Source organism: Accipiter gentilis, chromosome 15, assembly GCF_929443795.1.
Source record: "Accipiter gentilis chromosome 15, bAccGen1.1, whole genome shotgun sequence".
Taxonomy (NCBI): Eukaryota; Metazoa; Chordata; class Aves; order Accipitriformes; family Accipitridae; genus Astur; species Astur gentilis.
The window spans coordinates 12,393,605-12,415,323 of NC_064894.1; the positions used below are offsets into that span (position 1 = coordinate 12,393,605).

At 43.8% G+C, this 21,719-nt stretch overlaps 1 protein-coding gene across 1 annotated transcript in view; it reads right to left on the reverse strand.

The window, feature by feature from the left end:
* LOC126046222 (gamma-aminobutyric acid receptor subunit rho-2) overlaps nt 1–19,890 on the reverse strand; it is a 41,435-nt gene extending 21,545 nt beyond the window's left edge. The window contains exons 1-2 of the mRNA XM_049818352.1: nt 19,536–19,890; nt 9,662–9,768 (exon numbers count right to left, since the gene is read on the reverse strand). Coding sequence (XP_049674309.1) covers nt 9,662–9,768; nt 19,536–19,804 — 376 coding nt within the window. The 5' untranslated portion in view covers nt 19,805–19,890. The remainder of the gene's footprint in view (nt 1–9,661; nt 9,769–19,535) is intronic.
* Nucleotides 19,891–21,719: the final 1,829 nt, after the last annotated feature.

Here is a 21,719-nt window from a genome sequence, read left to right on the forward strand (position 1 = left end):
ACACCAAGAGAAAGAATTCCTATATGACATTCCTCCTGCTCAGTAAAATGTGTTTTGGGGTTTTTTTTAACAAGGCAGCAAAAAGCACTCTATTTGTGGTGATAACACACGTTTTGATCCGCAGTATAATCAACAGGGAAACAACACCAGCTTGCTGGTAGGCAGTGCCCTGTTGGCAGCCAGTTAGCCTTTCTTTGCTCAGATACCTCAAAGTCAGGCATAGTAATCAAGGAGAGCCTGGGAAATGATTCAAATACTTATCTATTCCCTTAATGCCTTTAAATACCCAATAGCTCTTCAGTGTAGCCATATTTTTGATACTTAACTTGGGCCTCTGCAAGAGCAAGGCTCAATGCTGAGGCTAAGACACTTCAGAAAGGCTCCACAGTCCAACACAGCCCACATCAGGGCAGGCACAGGGCTGCCACCAGCCCTGCCTCTGGCTCTTGCTCTAGAAAGCACTTGTAATTAATATTATCCGTTGTCACACATAGCTCTTCGCGTTGCAGTGGCGCCCACAGTGCTGCCATCCCAAACTGCCATGTTGTGGTAGGCACGGTGCTAGCAGAGAAGACGTGGTGTCTGCCAGGACGGCTTCACAGCGCGGTCAGGTTGTGCCAGAAGAGGAAGGCAGCGGTTGTCCGTGGCGCTTCCCGCTGGGTCTCCCTGGTGCCGAGGGGCTGCATGCCCAGCACATGCTGGGAAGCCCCCCTAGCTTCCAGGCTGCAAGAGACACTTTCCATGTAGGAATGCTTAATTTAGCCTTGATTCAGGAAATCAACACCCATCCAAAGTCTATTTATTGCTGTGATTTCCATGCTTGACTGAACACTAATCACAGATTTTAAAAAAAAAACAACCAAAAACCAAACGCAAAAAGCCAAAACCAAAACAGAAGAACACTGCCAAGTTGGTATTTGTCCGTCTCTCCTATTCCTTCCCTATCTGCTCTTGAAGATAAAATACTCTGCCCATGTTCTTTTCTTTTTTCATATTCCTGCACCAAATGCTCAGTTTGGCTCCAGGATAACCAGCCGTTACCTCATTGCAAGGCCGAAGTCTAAGGTTCAGTCTGGAGCTGCCATGAAGCTTTATTAAACCCAAAATAAAGGGTGTTCAGTGTAAAGCCAGATGGTCTGGAAAGCCCTTGAGAGGAGAGGCCTGAGGTTGGGTTAGGTGTCTTGTACTTCAGTGAAACTGCTTTTACTTTTTTTCTTTTCTGCAGTTAATCATGAATTTGAGGGCTGATAGAACAGTGAGTATAATAGAGAGAGGGAGAAATCAGTTGTACTCTGGACTCACACGTGAAGTTCTTAATACAGACAGTATGAAGAGGAGACTATAAAACTTACTTCTCAGTGGAAATATTTACCCTGCCTTTCTTGGGCAAAATCCTACTACAGTCAGCAGGAGCCATCACTGCTTTTCCCTCCTCCCTGCTCCTCATTCAGCACCTGGGGCTGAGGCGATGACAAAGCACATGAATGGGAACGAGGGCACGTTGAGACACCAAGACCCTTTGCAGGAGGCTTGGACAAGAGGTTGGGCTGAGCATGGAAGAGTGGGTGAAGAGCCAGAGGGGCCAGCCCAAATGTTGCCTGCCTGGGAGCAAGTGGCAAGAATCAAACGATCACCAAGTCCTGCTCTAGGCGATGAGCATAACTGATAATGATAATTACATATCCACTCGGCCCATCACTCTTCAACATTTCTACTAAGATGCGGTTTTGCAGAGGCACTTGATGCGAGCAACATTGTAAATGCATGCAGTGTCTGAAGCAAAACAGAAGCCCTGTAAACAAATGCCCTCTTTAAACCACAGAAACAAACCCTGGGTTTCCTTAAAGGTCATCTTGGCTACAGCGCATACCATTGAATTAAACGGCTGTTGATCAGTCACAGAAAGATGTCAAGAGATCTTTGGTCTCACTAATCCTTGGAGTCGATTGGGAACTGCTAGCTTTTTAATCCTGTCCCTCTGGAAACTATACTGTTGAACCACTGGTGCTCCAGATGCTTTGCCAAATTCCCCATCAAATACCACTAGGGATAAGCAAACAGAAAAAAATCTTTCTATTGAGAGGAAGCAGAGAATGAGGAAAGTGTGAAGGGGAAGGGAAAAGAACAGCTGAGATGGTATCTGACACATTGAGCAGAGGACAAGTAACTTAGATTATAGCATTAAAAGTGAAAAAGCCCTCACTGACCAGCTTTTCCTTGTCATAAACAATGTTTTATCAATACTCATTTTTCTTCAGACAGAGGAATTACAGAAGGATCAGCTTGGAGAATTACAAGCAGGAAGAGACCTGAATACTGTAACACTGGAGAAATCTCAAAGCTCAGGCTCCTCTCTAGGATGTTCGCTGCTGGATGGGAACTTAAACGGATCCCACGTGAAAGCTGTGGATTTGGCTGAGACGAGGAAGCAGTGCTGCTTTGCTCAAAGACTGCAGGCCCAGCAAAGATTTTCAGCTCATACTTTAGGGTCTCTGAAAAATGTCAGCCAAATTCATAGAATTTTTCAAATTAAACATGAGCTCAAGTATTTATAGACCAAGGTCTAGAGAGAAAGTGTACAACCTTCAACTGAAGCATTTCTTCCCAAAACAGCAAACACATCGACATCAATTACCTCCATCACTGTCCACAGCAATATCTTGCAGAACTGAAACCCTAATTCAGCAGGACTGATACAAGCAGAAAGCAAACCCTGGATTCTTAGAAAACTTCATAAAAGTCACAGACTTTTATGGCACAGACTTCCACTTGCAACGCAGAATAAACTATTCCCCTTGCATCTCGGACACAGCACAGCGGCAGCTTCCACTTAAGACACTCACACAATCACCAGCAAATTTGATGATATGAAAATTGGAAATGGAAAACAGGAGATTTTTCTTTTGAAGGAGATATTTGTATTTGCTTGTTGAGAGAGGATGTAAGTGACCTGAAGCACAATCCGAGGCTGATAGGAGTGCTTCTACTTTCTCTCTTGTATTTGGCAGCATCCATTAGCCACACAATTTCTGCACAGGATTTTCATGTGACATGGTAGAGCACCCTTGCATCTTCTTACTGTAAAGCAGTGTCTTCCGAAACTGAATCAGCAACAACTTATTTCTATAAATTCCTGCACGTCCGTGTCCTTGCCTCAGATCAAACTTGGGTGTTATTAAAAAGACACTCAGGGACCAGGCTGTCAAGGTGTTTGTGGCTTTATAGGTATTTACTCCTTTGCCAAATTCACAACCCAGTGTCCTGAGAACCAGCAGTGAGAGTGCTCCTTCATTTCTCTTTCTTCTGCAGTGACGTGCTGTTTTGTGACCTACTCTTCAGTGAAAGCCATTACGCATTTGACTTAGGTGCCACATACAGAAAAGATGCTGTACAGAATACCTTTAGAGAAGACCCACTTTGCATCTGCATTCCGTGGTTGTACAAGGAGAATAGATGGACACAACAAGTCTCCATTTTAGACACCAAGAAGACTTTGTGGCTTGTTTCACCTTGCAAAAACTCCGGTTTGAATACTAAACTCTGCCCCAAGTTGCATGGCACGTCTGGTCTGGAGCTAACTCCTCCAGGGAACCCAGGAGGTTTCCACAAGTGCTGTTCAGGAATGACTTGCGAAGGTGCCCAGCATTAAAACCTGTCACGTCCCAGGGTGTCTCAGTACCTAAAACCACCCACTGAGGAGCAGCATGAAAGCTGCAAAGGACCAGCCAGTTCCCGGTCAGAAACAGGTACTGCACACAAACACGGGTTTTATTTTTTAACAGTGCAGCAGGCTTTGGAAGATAGGGAATAGCACGCTACCGTGAAAATTGCTGGAGTCAGTTTTCCACTCCAGCTCTGAGACTAAAGCTTCACAATATCTCTTTAATTTTTCTCTTTGGCAGTGATTTCAAAGGCACATTGTTTTTCTCTGAGACTGTCTCTCTGTCGCCTCATCTATCTTTGAAGGAGTGAGGCAGACATAGGCCCTGAGATAAAAATATCTACATGGGAAACAAGCAGGTTTGAGACTTCTTTGCTGCCAGATAATTGCACACACCCAGAGAGGCTCACAAATGTCCATACGGGATCCCATGTCTGCAAGCTGCAAAACAGCCTTCTGTGTTTCTGCATGTATGTGTGTGTGTATATATATTTATTTTCTTTTTTTTTTTTTTTTTTTTTTAATGTATGTATGTATGTCTGAGACTTCTTAGTTGTGGGCAGCTCAGTTTCCAGGCAGTCACAACCAGGATACGCTCATCCGCTGCCACGTGACTGCAGAGACCTTCGTTTCTCCACGTCTCATTGAGGGAGAAGCAAGTTTTCTTCCAGCCCTTGATACAAACCCTAAGTGAACTACTGATGCTTCATTCACCCTGCCATTCATCCATCCTGACAAAAATACTGCCAAGAAAGGGCAGCAAGGACCAGCTGACGTTAGGCTATTAGGCTATGAAGAAATATAATAAAAGTACAGCATTAGGCTGTTCCTCAGCAAAGAAGATACAGCTATTTTAAGTATCAACTAAAGCTGCTTATTCACAGGCTCCCTGTAAAATATGAGATGTCATAGATGAAATGCTTAAAATGGATGTTTAAGGAAGGCAGCAAACCAAACATTTACATAATCCTTAAATATTAATATTTGTAAATAATACCTGAACATCTGCTAGCTAGAACAAGGTCACTGACATGGAGATAACTCCCTAACGGTCATAACAAATGCAGTCTATTTTAGCTTATGGAGGCTACTTTGAGCATCAGCAAAGCAAAAATCTTTGTCATTACCACCATACCCAATAGCTTGTCTCTAATGGGCTGAGAGCAGGCAAGACAATCATGTTTATTGGGCTGTTAATAACAACTTACACAACACTTGCTTGCTCACTTGCTCTTTACAGAGATAGTTTTTCTTGAAAAACCCTTCGCCTTTCTCTAATGTTTTTCTTCCATTTCACCTTGCATAACCCCAGCCTGCTGTGTCCGGTGGTCACGGCTGTGTTGTGCGGACAGCTTGCCGACTGTCCTCTGCAGACCAGCAAGAGTCACCATGGTCACCATAAAGCAGGTGCAGACCCCTTTTTAGCTTAAAGTTCAATGGTCAAGTTGTAGACTGGTCCACCAAAAATGTTGATGGCTAACAGCTGCCCTTTATTTCACCAAGCTTGGGAACCATCGTATTTACAGTACTGGGCTTCTTTGTAGTCTAATGTCACTCACAATTTCCTTATGCTATTATTTATGTTTTCCAGAGTCGAGTTGCCTTTCCCACCTGCACCATAACATCACAGGCCCAACGCAATGCCATGGGGCTGGACTCTCCTTTAGACCGTGGTGCTTGAGCTGCTCTTAGACAGCAGAGACGGTCTTAGGGCAGCGACCAGGTACGGTCACACACATCCCACAGGCTCCTCTACTCTGCTTCTGCAGTACAAAAGCCTTTTTATCCTACATAGGTCAGACCACATCAGTTTGATTGGCATTGCCACTGCAAAAAACTGGAAGGATTCACAGTGCAAATCACTGTGACTGCCTGACGAATAACATTACAGGAGAAAATAAAAGGATCACCTCTTACCAGACTTTTGTTTTCTTTCCCTTACATTTTTTTTCCGTCAGGCTTATTATCTGTCACTAAAAATACACTCCATCACTCTGCAGCTGTGCAAGAACCTGTACCACCTGAGCTATCTCCATGTGTGAGAGTCATGCTTTCCAAGGCTGGAGCCTCAACAAAGCTGTTGCCATGTTTGTTCCTTGTACATGCAACTTCAGCACAACTTTGCTAGATTCTCACCTTTATCCCAGGTAGCTCCGCAAGATAAGGAGGTTTTGAGCAAAAATTAATGAAACAAAAATTAAAGAAACACCATGTTTTTCCTTTATAAATAAAGTCACCTTCTCACTGAAAGCTGTTAGGATGTTTCTCAATTTTATAGATGTTACTCCAAGTTTTTAGGCTCTAGGAGTATCCTAATGCCATGATGGGATATAGCATGGGAAAACAAGACAAGAGGGAGATTAAAATGCAGTTACATTAGCACTGGAAGAGTAATCATGTGACTATGTGTGTCTATTTAGTGTGAACTGTGCACAAAGTTGTTCCTCACAGGCTCTGTGAAACTGATAAAAACAGTAAAAATTTGGTCCGTTTACAGAAACACAGTGCAGTGGTGACGCTGGACATCAAAACCTAAACCATCAGCACAACAGAACAAAACCCCTCAGGTTCCCCAAAAAGCATAGGCATCATGCCCTAACATAAATCCAGCTAGGAAAAAACCCCACAACAAACCGAAGTCACAGTGGCCCCCCAGCTATCTCCAACCAACTCAAGAGAAGGAGCCCAAATCTCCTCCCAGAGAAGCCCTGTCATTCCACCCCATCAGAGCCAGGAACCAGCAGATCTTTTGGCCAGAGTGTTTGTTAACAGCTGCACCGAGGAGAGATGAGTGCTTCCACAGTCTGTCCACATCAGGCATTCAGAAGTCATCAGCCAAGCACCAAAAACTGAGGTTGGCTTAAAAAACAAAAAAATAAAAAAAAAAAATCTGAAAACCTGACACAGCACCCTAAACTTTAACAGCTTGGGTTTCTAAGGTTTTGGGGGCATTTGCTTTGAGGCTTTTCTCTGCTGCCTAGAAGACTAGAAAATTCCCTCTCTGACACTGACACTAATTTTTGCCTGCCGAAGGGAAGATCCCATCCTTTTGGGATGAGCAGAGTTTGTCACTGACTTCACTGGCTGGGAAAACCATTTACTGTTAAAACCAACTCTGTTCAACCTAGAGTCACCAAGGCAAATAAGGATCCCATAGCTGCACTCTCTCTCTGAGCCAGCTATTTTTCTCTGCGTGCTCTATTCCCTCGCATTTTAACATGACAAAATACAGCCTGGATGGCCACCCTCAGCGAGACTAGTTTAGTAGCGACTGCTGTCTCATGAGCTGGCAAAAGGCAATCATTTGGGATTCTCCTCCTTCCCACTGCCGTAATTTACAAGCTGTGCACGATCCTGTCCACTCAGTGCCTGCAGCCGCACACAATGCGTGCTCTACCTGTCCCAGGGCTACCAGCCCGGGGTTCTGTGTGCCTTCAGATCTGCGCCTGCCCCTGCACTTGGCTTCTCCCCTCTCGTTTGCTCCAGGAGAGCCGCTAGAACAAGCACGCTCACCTCCCAACATGATCAGGGGCAAGCAGGGATGATCTTCAGCACCAGAAACACTATCTTCTCTTCTCTGAGTGAAAAGGAATAATTCCAGCTCAGGCACCAGCCTTGCAGTAAGGAGTGAAAATGGTCAGAGGAAAACGTATGTGCAGCCAGGTTATTATATGGTAGTGGTTCCTATCTGAATGTGGGGGAAGAATAAAGCCAAGAAAAAGTTACCGCTTCAGAAACGGCCACAGGAGCTTTCCACGATGCTCTCTTTTAAGGCCTTGGGGAGGGAAGAGGAGAAGGACAGAGGATCTACAGGATGGGAAGTAGGGGGGACCCTCCGAGCTTATAGCAGGAGAAGGCATACCTGGTATTTAGGGGTGATATGTACACTTTAGTGAACTCACTCAACAGAGCATGGTATCTACTTCTCAGCATCTAGCCTTCTGTTAGGAAAGGTGAAGTGTACCAGATCAGCAATCCATCTTCACGTGTGTGAAACCATGCAGCCTCCTATCCCCCTTCAGAAGACAACATACAATCCAGTGACACAAATCAATGAAGCGTTGATCGAAATCAATGAAGTGTTGATCCCATCATTGGAAGTGTTCAGGGTCAGTTTGGATGAAGCTTTGAGCAATCTGTTCTAGTGAAAGATGTCCCTGCCCGTGGCAGGGGGGTGGACTAGATGATCTTCAAAGGTCCCTTCCAACCCAAACCATTCTGTTAATCTGTGATAAAGCACTGCTGTGCTGGGCAAGCCATGTGGGATCACCAATATCCATGACAGAACAGCATGCCAACAAAACAAAGCCAGACTGAAGGTGGTGGACATCCAGTCAACACCTCACAGATCCAGGCTTTGCAGACAGAACAGAAGAATGGAAAAAAGAAGGCTAAAAATTCAGGTAAAGAAAGCTAAGACCAATAAACAAACAAACAAACAAACGGGAGACTGAGCCAACAAGGTGGCTGGCTGGACAATCCTGATAGTAACCATCTCCTCCTGGAGCCAAGAGGATTTAGGTCAGTCCCTGAAAGCAATCTCATGGCTCCCTGGTCTTTTCATCTTCCAGAGGTCAGATTCCTTCCCAAATCCACCCTGCTGAACAGCTCACCTTCCTAAAGCGGCAGCCCAGCAGGAGAGGAAATACCAGCAATAAGCCATAATCTCCCTTTCCCTAACCAGAGGGTGCAGCAGCACTATCACCGTCAAGGAAATACCCACCTGCAGCAGGTGAGAGGCCCAGGGGCAGCTTGTTCAGCATCGCTTTTACAGATGATTCCAAAAGGAGCGGGCATGCCCAGTGCCTCCAGAGCCAGCTCCCAGACCTCAGCCCGGAGCCTCAGCTGCACGTCTGGGCTTGTCAGATGTGCTCGCACCAGCCCCAGGGAGATTTGCCTATGTTCCACCCGAAGGACAATTTAAGGCAAACTCTTCAACCCTAGAAATAGCAGATCAAGTTTACCACTGACTGTCAAAAGAGTTACCTCCAATGGGCAGGCTGGACTGCAGCCTGTTGGTAAATTACAGTGGGTTTGGGGGCAAACCACTGGTAATGACACATTTTGGGCTCTGGAGATATATAAATTGTGAGCATGGGGACAGCACCGTGCTGTCAGATCAGCACGTCTGCACTGTGGGGTGAGAAACATCTTTCCAGCCACACCAGGAACGGGCAGGTCAGAGAAGCTCTGTTCTATGGAATAGGCGCAAAACGCAAAATACCCGTGTGACCCTCTGGACAGGGAGATGTTGCATTTCATCCTAGAAGGCCGACTGACCAAGGATGCAATATTAGTCATTCAGCAAAAATTGCAGAAAACTCTGTCCTTCGGTCTGGGGAGGCCTGGTTATTGACCCAATCAGAAGAGGGATTTCCCTGCTGGTATTCCGGCACATTTTTTATTCAGGTATACTCTCTCACCTCTGCAGCAGTGACTCTAGAAAGGTCAGGTGAGCACATTCCTGTAACCGGGTACGACAGAAGACAGAAGTGACGGTGACAGAGGCCTCCCCTCCTGCTCTTTTGGTTGCTTTGGAGAGTTTGAGAAAAGATTTTATCCGGACAAAAATACTCCATTTTCTCCTAGCAAGGATGGGATGTGATCCACCTAATGAGTTCTTTACTTTGCAATTTGATCACATCAGCTGAAAAGCTCGTTGCAACTTCACAACTACAAACAAACGTTAAAACCTGCAGCTTGTTCGACTTCTTAACAGAGTGAAGCACCTACTGGGAGGGTCAACCCATCGTGAGCTCTGGGGAACACTGGCCAAAAGAAGAGCCAACTTCAGCGACAGCAAGGAGCGTAGGAGCTGTACAGAGGACTATGAGGCGAGGATGAGGCCTCTCTGAATTGCCTCGAATATCTCCTAAGACTGCCCAAGTCCTTTCCCTTCACACTGGTGCATCTAGCTAGAGGCTTTTTCCTTTTTTTCAATTAGAGGATTAATGAGATAATTAGATGAGCATGAAATCAAGAGAACCATTTTATTCTCACCTCCAAAAGCCGGCCGCATGGTGAAGTCATGGTCGTCCACTCTGAGAAGCTGCTCCGTCTTTCCTTTCCAGGTTTTGGTCACGTCATGATTCTTCTTATAGATATGACTGCAAAAGACAGCAACAGCATCGGTCTGACGGGGTCTCTGGGGCCCGAGCGGTGCTCTGCGGCCGACTCCTGCCCGCGCGGTTTCATCGCCGCAGGAGAAGCGGCTTTGCGGGCGCAGCCCAGGGAGGGCAGCGGGGTTGTTGCCGGCGCCGCGGCCCCGACGCTGCTTCTCGGCAGCTTTAACCCAGACCAGCCCCCCCAGCCCTTCCCTGCGGACAGCCTTGCCGTCCCAGCCGGCTCCGAGCAGACACGGTTTTCTCTCCGCCCTGGACACCACGGCTCCCGGGGAGGCACGAGGCCGAGCGAACAGCATCTCACGGAGGAGCCGGGATGCAGCAAACGTGACAGGGCAGGCAACAGTAGGAGCGGCTGACTCTGCCCCACACTTTACCCAGCCGGGACTTGGCCGGGTACCAAGGCGACATTATCGTGAGAAAACTCTTTTCAGTGGCGGTCACGCAATGTCATACGCTATTCTGAGACTGTCTGCCCCACAAACATCGGCTGAGTACCAGCAGTTTGCGTGGACAGAGGGCTCGCTTTGCCTTTTGACTATTAACAATGACAAAACCACCCATTTCCCTCCACCGCAGCAGGAAAAGAGGGGGTTTATCTAAAGACGTCAGCAAGATCTGCAATCCTTCACTTTTCTGAATATTAAGCGGGGAAAAGTCCTAATTTTTTATCTGAGAGATCATATAACAGTAGAACAAGGATGACAACAACCCCCTGAGAAAAGTGTAAGGAAGTCATTAAAATGGCATAAGTGGGTAACTAAACAGCAGACAGAGAGATACTGCGTGGACTTGCGGAAGAAAATCCAGATCAGCATCCCTGGCGTTCCCCAGCGGTGCAGGAAGAGAGGACTTGGACTATTAAGATTCCTCAACCCCTTTGCTCTGGGCATAAGATCTGATAAAGTTGTAAATACTGCTGCAATTGGCTGTTTGTCAGCAACTTACTAAAAAGAATAATACTAAATAGAACGCTATACAAAAGGGTTCAGATTTGCCTGTGTGGAAGAAATAGTACTGGCTGGTAAAGAACAAAAATCTTGGAGGAAAAATAAAAGGATTAGTCTAATAGATAAAAAAAATGAGGGTAAATTAGGCTTAAAATCTTGGTCAAAAATTCAGAGCTTAGAAAACCACCACCACATGCAGAAGCGTGGCTGTGGAAGGGCCATGGATGTGCTTTAGGGTCATTAAAACACAAATCGTGATGAGTATGAGCAAAGGGAACATAATTCACAAATCAGAAGAAAAGTTTCCCATCAGAGCATTCAGTTCAGAAAAGAAATGATAAAACCTAAGGGGTGTTGATAGCTGCTGCTAACCTGCTTAATAAGGAGGTGAAAAAGAAGCAACAGAATTTAAAAAAAACTGTATTAAATAGATGTTTTGAAGGAATATAAGCCTTTGTGCTCCAGGGCACATGCTACATAGGAAAATTTGGATCCCCCTCACCTCACTTTGGGCTCCTGTTTAAATTGGGATGTCGGAGCATCTCTCTCCCTGCTAGCTGTAAAAGAAGAGCCAGCTGGAGCAAGTACACTCCCAAAACGGCTTGCATTAATGTTTTCTTAAAAGCAAAGGGATAAACCCAAGCACAGCCATTAATGGGAATGGTTGGAGGCAAAAGTTTAGCTTTTTATTGCTTGCTGCAGGGGAAGGTTGTGTTTCTTTGCAGAAGTTAGGGCTGCTGACAAAGCGCTTCATGTCACAAACCACAGTATTGCCTCTGCCTGAAAAGCTGGAAGTGGAGAAGAATGATAGTCCTGCGTCTGCTTGACTTTAACCGTCAGGGCAAAGCCTAAGTACCAGTGAATGTTCAATCAAACCTCCCTACTCAAAGAATGGGGAAAAAACCCCAAATTAAAAATCCAATAAAACTTCGGATTGCATGCTGCATGAGGAAATAGTATGGAAAACCCTGAGTGTATTACAATGCCATCTTGTAAATTGATGGCACAGCCTCACTGAAACGCCAAGCTCGAATCACTTCACTTAAAAGTCATCAAACAGCAAATAGCATACGCGAGAGTTGCTAAGAATAAGCCTGTGGCTGCAGAGGCTTCAGAGGACTGGCTGGGGCCACCAACACTGCCTTAGGAAGAAAACAGAGGTTTTCAGGAAATTCCTGAGCCAGGGTTTGCACTTAATAGCCAGAATTTAATCATCAGTTCATGCCCAATCCTTCGGGTACGTGATGGACGACTCAGAATTGAGAGAGATCTGTCATTTAATTTTTAATCAATTTAATCCATCTACAAAAAAAATTTGTATAGAGCTATTTTTAATGACAGGCAGTCTATGCAGCCTTTGAAATGTCTAACAACTATTTTTGTCAATTTAATCCAAAGGCAAGACCAAGTTTGCCTGAAAAAAACCCCATTCTTTATAACACTAAATGACAACAGCTACGCTGGTACCTCCTGATCCTCTCCGGCAGGTATCCCATGCCACCCCCACCACTGCTTGGCATAGGAAGTATCTCATTATTTGCAGCAAAGGTGAATACAGCTGCCAGTGCCTCTGCAGAGCCAAAGGATGCACTGAACGCTCCTGCCCATCAGGCGCCTTTACTGACAATCTGATCACTGGTATCTCATAAATCCTCCCTGATGTACTTAGGGTCTTTAGCACTTCTGATTATAGATTTGTCAGGGTTTCTTTCAGCTTTATGCATTCTCTGCAATTCACCAGTATTCATTTAAAGCGACCCATCTCCCTTTCTCTTTTTTTGCCATGTTTTTGATATGTAATTTTATTGGTATTTACACTTAGCTCATGTGGGACGAGTTTTATAAAACTGTCTTTTGTGAGGACTTGTTCCTGTTTACAGAGGAGAGAAGCGGACGGGTATCTCATCGAGGTCCTGTAAAGGCCTCTCCATTATTGCCTTAAATTTTTTTTATATTTTCCTTTCCAGTCACTTTTATTCAGAATTATTCTCAGTTGCATAAAATAGATCCTTTTTATATTGCCAAATAGATCAAAGAAAATTAAGTTTGGATAGCATGAGAAACCAGATAACAGCTCAGCAGGACTCAAAAAAGCAGCAGGTATCTAAGCAGACATTCAGACCTTCCCAGAGCAAGATAAAGAACTTATAAAATTGGAAACAGTCCTTGTGCTGTAGGGCATAAGGCAATGGCTAAGTGGTGAGCCTGAAAGGAAATCTGATCTCCGGCTGGAGCACGGTACAGCTGCCGGCAGCCAAGGTCCAGGAGGTTTCTGCATCTCCCTCGGGAGAATTCAGCATTGACTTTGGTCACAACAAGATGGTATCTCACGGTCATGGGACATTGGCTCCTATTATCCCATTTCCTATTGGGATTTGGAAAAGATTTCTACAGTTTCAGTGAAAATCTTACCGCACTTCAGTATATTCTCTGGGAAAAAAAACCAAAACCAAAACATATTAATTGAAGGCGTCATTTACTTTGTGTAGCACGCAGAGCAAGCTGGAGGAGATGCACACTGTGTAAACCTAGCACCAAGAAAGGTACAAAACCTACTGTTTTTCTAACCAGCAAAGCATACGACTGCTGCAAAAATCCCCCAGAAGATAAACGAAAAAGAGAAAGTACAATAACAGTTTATGACTGCCCTAACAATTAACTTGCTCCTAGATGAGCATTCCAAATTTATTATCTCCAATATGCTATGAGTGTATCCCCACATAGATGTGTATCTTTAATATTAAGGTATGGGATCAGATATGGTTGAGAACTTTCTGACAAGCTGGGAACCTCAGGGTCCTTGATTTTGGGGAGGTCTCCTTCCACCACCTGTCAGGGCCAGCAATTCGAGGGCTTGACAAGTCCCAGTTGCCCAAGAGGCCCCAGTAGCTCCACACCAAGGTGGGTCTATCCTGGTTTACATGGACGGCCACACCAGTCCCTCTTGTCTCCAGAGCCGCAGGGGAGAGGGACTCTGTTGCCCTACCTCTGGATGTAACACGCTCCACACTGACACATCTGTGGTTTTATGCCTGGAGCAGGAAGGAAAGAAAAGTGACATTCTTTGCCAGATTTCTAGGAAAAAAGCTAAATCAGACTCTGGAAGATTATGGACGCAAACTCAGACACAATCACTGTTATTGTACACATTAAGAATATCTCATGGCTACATGCGCAACACACCTTAACATCTACTCTTTGGGACCTTCCATTTTTGCTTGGTTTTATAAAGCACGGCTTTTAATCAGGAAATAAAATAAATCTGTTCTATGGTTGTTCATGTTTTTAGCTTATTAAAGATGAATGCAGAATACATCTGTTCTTCACAGCAATAAATGGAGCCTTTTTTTACCGAGAGTATCCCAAATGCTGCACTCCTTGCCTCTTCCTATACCCATCCAGCCCAAAGCCAACAACGGTAACGTAAGCAGAGGGTAAAATTCTCAAAAGATGTTTTATGCAGAGATGCTCCCTTGCAAGGCTAAAAAGCTCAACCTTTTATTTTCACTATTTCAGGGCAGAATTATCCAACCTGCCTGGCTGTCCCCACACCCCCTGCCACTTAAGATGTCATCTTTGGTTTGCGAGAACAAAAAACAATTACAGGCAGTCCTCACTGTGAAATCAGTGCAAGTCACACCCGTGCCAGCAGAAGCAAAAGGAAACCAGCGTGTTTAATCGCAGAGGTACAGCACCGTGATAACGCCCAGCGTAAATAGGCTGCTTGGGCAGCGAACGCTGCAGAGAGCCAAAAGCAAGAGACGTGGGGGATAACGGGTCTAGCCAAGCGAGCCAGCGGCCACTGTTCTGCTGAAGAGGCAGGAGGCACGACTGTTTAAGAGACAGCGCCGGCTGCACACAGCCTGGTGAGGAAGCGGTGTTGAGGATCTAAAGATCTCACAGTCTACAGGCACAACTACACAGCTGCAGCCGGTCGGGGGGGACAACATTACCAACAGCTGAGAAGTCGTAACTGCAAACGTGAGCCACCGCTGAAGCACGCTGCCAAGATAAGGCACGAGGTTTCCTTCTCCGATCTGCTGTTGCCATTCGTGTGCGTACATCTCTCTCCCTGATTTAGTTTCACGTTGCTATTTGGTCCTGCTGCGAAGCTGTGGTGTCGGTGAATAAATCTCAGGAGGCATCAGATCTTGCTCCACTAGAGGCTGTGCAATGCCCTGCACTTGAACCCTAGGTGAGCAACACACCTGTAAAAAATGGTTATCAACATTTTAACCACTGAGCCACATACAAATATCACGCTTTCTGAGAAATCACTGGGCGTCAGAGGGGATCAGTAGGGGCTTGGAGGTATCGCAGGCCAGTGGACTTGTCTGCTGCACCTGGTCAAAAGTTGGGGGAAAAAAATGCAGCCCTGCAAGGCAACAGAGGGAGCACAGCTGCCAGCAGCAGCCATTTCAGCAGGGATCAGCGTTCCGCTTGCCCCAGTGGATCGCTGTTTGGAAGAACAGTTGTGTGCTGAGTTTCATGCTGCCATGCCCTAAGGGTCTACTTCTGCTTCTGGGTCCCAACCTAAGGCTGGCGTGTAGCACGTCCTGAAAATTACATCTCTAAGAAATACTCCAAATCACTGACAACTTCTTGTGGTTTAAACCCAGCCACCAACTAAGCACCACGCAGCCACTCACTCACTTCCCCCCCACCCAGTGGGATGGGATAGGGAATCAGAAAAAAAAAAAAAGTTGTGGGTTAAGAACTATTTAATAGAACAGAAAAGAAGAAACTAATAATGGTAATAGTAACACTAATAAAATTACAATAGTAATAATAAAAGGATTGGAATAAACAACTGATGCACAATGCAGCTGCTCACCACCCGCCAACCGACACCCAGTTAGTCCCCGAGCGGTGATCTCCCTGCCTCCACTCCCCCAGTTTATATACTGGACATGACATCCCATGGTATGGAATACCCCTTCGGCCAGTTTGGACCAGCTGCCCCGGCTGCGTCCTTTCCTAACTTCTTGTGCCCCTCCAGCCTTCTCGCTGGCTGGGCATCAGAAGCTGAAAACCCCTTGACTTCAGACTAAACATTACTTGGCAGCAACTGAAAACATCAGTGTGTTATCAACATTCTTCTCCTACTGAACCCAAAACATAGCACTGTACCAGCTACTGGGAAGACAATCAACTCTATCCCAGCTGAAATCAGGACAGCACTTGAAAAACCTCGGCAAGAAGTCTTTAGCTAACGGAAGCTCAAAGCAACTTCTATTTCAAAAGTGCAGTGTTTCTGCTGGTTGAAGCATAAGGCTTTGCACAACTGTTAGGAGAGAGGAATCGGCAGACTCGGAGCCAGACTGTGTCTGTCTGTCTGTCTCTCCAGTGCAGAGGCCGTTGGAAACACAGCATTCACAGGCACAGCTGAGATGGCAAATGTCTCCTGAGCCCTCTCATCTAGGACAATATATGCAGAGCAATAAACATTAGCAGAAGCATTATCAGCAATTTTTATAGAGCAATAAATATTAACAAAAGCACTAGTTTTCAGAGTTTCTCTTTTTCTGTGTGGAAGTTCCGTCCAGACGGATAGTCTAGGACTACCAGCATTTGCAGTTCCTGAGGTAGAGCCACCACAGAGCTACTGAAGGGTACCCCGAACTGTTGCCAATCCAGCGCTGGACATGCCAACAGCACTTCCTTGGCACTTACGGTAAGGCTGATGCTCCAAAGAAGCCACAAGCACACATACACGTGCACCGTACAGTCAGTACTACACATTGCAAGTCTGACATGGCCCGGCAGGAGTACGCAGCTCCCCGGAAAATCCCGGCTAGCAACACGGCAGCACAGACCATGGCCCATCCGGCACATACACCTGCACCTTTCCACGCTTACACCACCTCCTTCAGCACCAAAGTCTTTACCTCCTCTCTGGAAATTTATTCCCTGGTGTGTAGGTAACGCTGGGGCCAACATCCCCTGCCCAGCAGTCACCCAGGTGACTCTGACAGGTTTTACTCTGCAGTTCATTTATCACTTGATTTCTCTAAAACGGAAATAAATGCAAAGTTTGTTTTACCAACAAATCTCCTGTTAGTTATGAGCCCTTGGTTTTGTGCACCACTTGCCAGCTTGTACATCAGCAAGAAGGCTCTCAACTTCACACAAACAGGTGTCACTGAACCCCTTCACCCAGATTTTTAAGAAAAGAGACAGGGACCGCATCCCTGGAAAATGTAAAAACCCTGCCATCGAAGTACAAAGCCGGGAGCTGCTGCTCAATGCGCACACACCAATTTCCTGCGCAAAGCCCAGGCTCTCCAGAGCATAACATGAAGCTGCTCCAGGCAATGGTCACGGCAATGCTGCACAGAGGCAGCTGCTTCTTGGAGTCATACCTCTGTTTTGTAGAAGAGTTGCATTATCACTGAGGTGGGGAGTGCAGGAATAAGGGTATGAAGCGTGACGCAGTTTTTAATTGAGCAAGTGTTATCCATTCAGCATGCCGAGATACCATTTCCATAGAAAAAACAACGCATTACAGTTCAATATTAATGTAAAACGAGGGGAGTAATGAAGGATGCACAGGCAACCCTTAACCTGGAATTTCTTAATTTGGCCACAGCCCTAACCTGCCTTTACCGTTTTCCTTTCCCATGAAGGCACAGGCTCAACCTCTCCGTGTACACTTAGCAGAGAGCTGTCTCGGCGCCTGCAGGACCGGTTACCCCAAGCCCGCAGAGCTCCGTGGGCAAGAACCTTTATACAACATTCAAGTAATGAACTACTTCTTGAACTCAGTATAAAGATCTTTAGATCAGATGGATGTATCGCCTTGAAGGGCACGAAATATCAGACTTAGCAATGTAGATTCCCAAACACAGGAATAAATTTTCTTGGCTAATACGTTTACTGCAAAATTCACTGTATTTCTTACTGTAAGTTAGCAAGAGAAATACTAAGCAGAAAATGTGATGAAATTATTAAAAAGGACACTGTTTTCATTTCTCTTAAATGATTAGAAAACCAGCAGAGGAACTAGCTTTAATTTCCTTTTACTAGGAGAGTCTACTGTTCATTGCTGGTTTAGAAACAACTATATTTTTTCTGCGTAACTGGAAATGTAAAATATCAATGTCACTGCTCATACACTCTTTTTTTTTTTTTTTCCCAGTATCGCAGAATTCTCTGTATTTAAAATGCCATTCACATTTGATAGTCTCTAGAACTCCATTTTATATACTTTTAAATAAGTACCTTGCATAGGAAATGTGTGTGTGTGTGTGTATATAAGGCATATAGCTCCTTAGGTTCTACCTTGCTGGAAAACTGTTCATGAAAATCATCATTCCACAAGAAACCAAATGGTATCAGTTATTCTTTACAGTAAATTCATTTATCTAAATAATTTTAGCAGTACTTTGACTTCCACTCACACAGCTATCACAAAAATAACAGCACTGGAGAAATTGTAAACTTAAATGTAAACTTAAACATTCTGCAATGTTTAAACGAAGTACAAAATATTCAAACAACTTTTAACCCATAGAATAGCACTACTTTTGGGCAAAGTCATGTTTAAAAGAAGGATTTATACTATTTTGTTACTTCGGAGTCGATGATCTCTACTACATGTGAATGGTTTGCAAGAAAATGCTACTGTTGAATCTCCTGCATTTCCCAGAACATAGACTTGGAAAAATTTTCAGAGTTAAATGAAAGATCTCATTCAATAATGGAGATTCTGTGGAAATCAGTGGTGAAACTTCAGCTGGCTTTAGGATTTCAGGATCAGGCCCTAGCTGTTTCAGCATTATAACATTTACGTCACTAAAAGCATATGCTACTGTATTTTTTCAATAAGTAGTATAAATCTGACAGCATATTAGGTATTCTTTGCTTTCAATTATATCACACTTCTTTGTAAAACATTCAAGTAACAACACTTCCTAAAAAAGCGTTGAGTGTTAAAACCAAAAAACCCAACAAAACAAATGAAAAGATGAAGGTTTACAGCCATAGTGAAGCCATTTAATAAGATGGATTAACCCAATTTTTTTTTTTTTTTGAGCCCTTCAAACAATGAACAGTCTTGTAAGATATAACTGCTACTGGATGACATAACTACAAAAAAGGATAACATACTTTGGACTGTCTGACAGGTTTGGAAGATTATCTTTTCTAATGTAAACCTCGAGTCAAATCTCAGCAACAGTAAATCTAATAAACTTTGCTAAGACCTTTAACTCTTTCTTGTGCCTTTACTTGACTTTTTTATATATATATATTTTTTTAAAGTTTCCATGTATTACTTCAAAATGTATTTTTAATTTTACAATCCCTGGGTAACTTCCAGGGATTTATTCGCTATTAACGCATGCTAACCAACATCCCCACGTCAAATTATTACAGCATAACATGCAATTTCAAGTCAACACAAGTAGCACAGACATTCCAGCAAGCAGGGTAAATAACCTGCTCTTGAAACAGGCTGAAACAATACGTAGATTTTAACATCTCTATTAATTGCAACTGCCCTGAATTCTCTCAGTAATTCACATATAGGGCTGAGAGTATTTTTACCACAATCCATGCTGAAGCGGTCAACTTCTCTGCAAAACCTGCCTTGTTAAGAGTTAATTAACACTAGCATCGAACGCGCCCATTTACAGTTAAAACCGATTATACTATACAAGACTATTATAAAAACATCATCTATAAAGCTGTTTGCACATACAATATACACAAAGACAGTGGCAGGGCAGATTTTTATGTCTATGTAGTAATAGATTTCTAACACCCCAGGAAAAGAAACGTATGTGTGTCAATAACCCTTACCTTGCCCTCTGCACCTCCAGCTGGCTTGTCCACCTCCTCCTCCTGTGTTTTCTGCTTTCCACAAGAAGAACTAAGCAAAAGATTAATAAAAGGAGTTTTGCAAAATAAGGCATCTTGCTGGAAACAGGAGTCGGGCACTCTGCGCTCCAGTAACCTCCTGTAGTACAAGTCCCCCCGGGTTTAAGCATTGAATCAACTCTAATTCGCGTGTTCGTCGGCAATCGGTGGTAGAAACGCTGCTTTCCCAACGTGATGTTTTCGACAGGCATTCAGGGGCTTCTCACTCAAAGCTTTTGCCTCATCACTGCTTAATGATTGGCCATTACTCGTGAAGTTCGCCTCACCAAACATTTCCACTGGGTCCTAAAGGATATTTACTAAAGCCATTATGTAAAACCCCACAATTCTGCATGCCGGCTTTTTGCTCAATCCCCTAATCTCAGGGCAGCGCTATCCTTCTGCCAGACTGTGTAAAACCAGGCTGTCCCTTTTCATTAGGCTTTCCAGATTTTCTGTTCCTTTGTGTGGCATCTTTTTCAACTGGAAAGAGCCTGTGCCACGTTTCAGACGTGTATCATTGTAAAATGTACGTATCTTGACGGTTCTGTAGCAGTTAAGATTTTATTTTCCAGTTTAGTCTGGCTCTTTATGCTGTTGAAGATAAAAGATGAGCTATTTCCTCTGAAAAGGATGATTTTATTTACTGTTAACACAGTAACCCCCAGAGTATCTATACATGCCATAGACTCTTTACATAAATCAAGTCACCATTAATATTTATTTCTTCAAACAGGTATTTGCACAATCAGGCATTTTAACTTTTATTTAAAAAGTCTGAAATAAAAATGAAAAGCTACAAAGCAGCTATTTTGTTAATCACAAGGAAGAGGCTGTTTTCAGAAACCACTCAAAGCTTATTTTCTCATAACCCATTCAAAGGGCAATATAGGCTGCCTCTTTGCAGAAGTCTTGGCTGCTTTACTGACAGCCAGTGTGTGGTACAGGTACGAGAGCAAAAGTTTGCCTGGCACAGAAGCGAGGCTCTGGGAAACGAAAACCACATTCAGAGCAAACTTCGAGGACCAGGTGGGTCAAAACCCAGCAAAACTGTCTTTTGGGTCAGACCTCCTTCAGAACTCTCTTCTGTGAGCCCAGGTTTGCAGTACTTGAATAGAACAGGTATTCAAGCAACATACCAACTAGGAAACACAGGTACTTTTATTTTTAGGCTACAGGATCTGGAGAGGTTTTGGGGGATTTTGGTGGGGGTTTTTTTTGTTTTTGATTTCTGATGAAATAAATATACAAATTAGGTAAACACACATCAATTAATATATTGACATCAAATTGCTCTGTAGCAGAATGTGTAAGTAACTGCTGAACTGGCTGAACAAACTACATACTTTTGTGTGAACTTCTTAAGAAAACTATTTTTTGATCTTTGTTCCATTGTACCTGCAAACAAGATTATCAACACTCCACAAGAAGTGCTAAAAAGGAACTCAAGTTTTGCTTTTTTTAATTTCCACATCCCCCTTAAACACACAATGGCCCTTCCTTATTTTAGAAGTTGTTACAGCTACTTTAATGTTTCACAACACTAATACATAATATATTTAACAAAATTTAGGAAAGCTGTAGGTAGCTTGATAAATACTTGCTGAGAAACAGGATGAGAATCTCACTTAAGTCAGTGCTATCGTGTTTGACAGCAATGAAACAAGTTAGCTAATTTTCATTGTCTTTGAAATAAACATGCTAGAATACATTTAAATGTGAACAGTAATACAAGAGGAAAATTATCCCACTGATTGCTTTCTTCTACTTCACCGCAATACTTAAACACTGACAGACAAAACCTCTCAGAAACCTAACAATTGTAGGTCTATTGCTTGTATATGTGATTTCACAGCATTCGTGAATATTATGAGTTATTTTTTTAATAAACTAATAATACAAAAAGCCTCTGGGTCCAATATTGATTTTTTGTTTAAAAAAACCCAAAACACTGAAACAAACAAACAAACAAAAAACCCAAAAAAACCCCACAAACCAAAAACAAAAGGCCATGTAATACTTGAAACATAACCGAAGGCTGGCTTGAAACTGTTTATTACTGCCAGGGTTTTAATAAATATTTCTCTTAAGCATGTTCATATATATGAGAGTTTAAGTATAATAAGG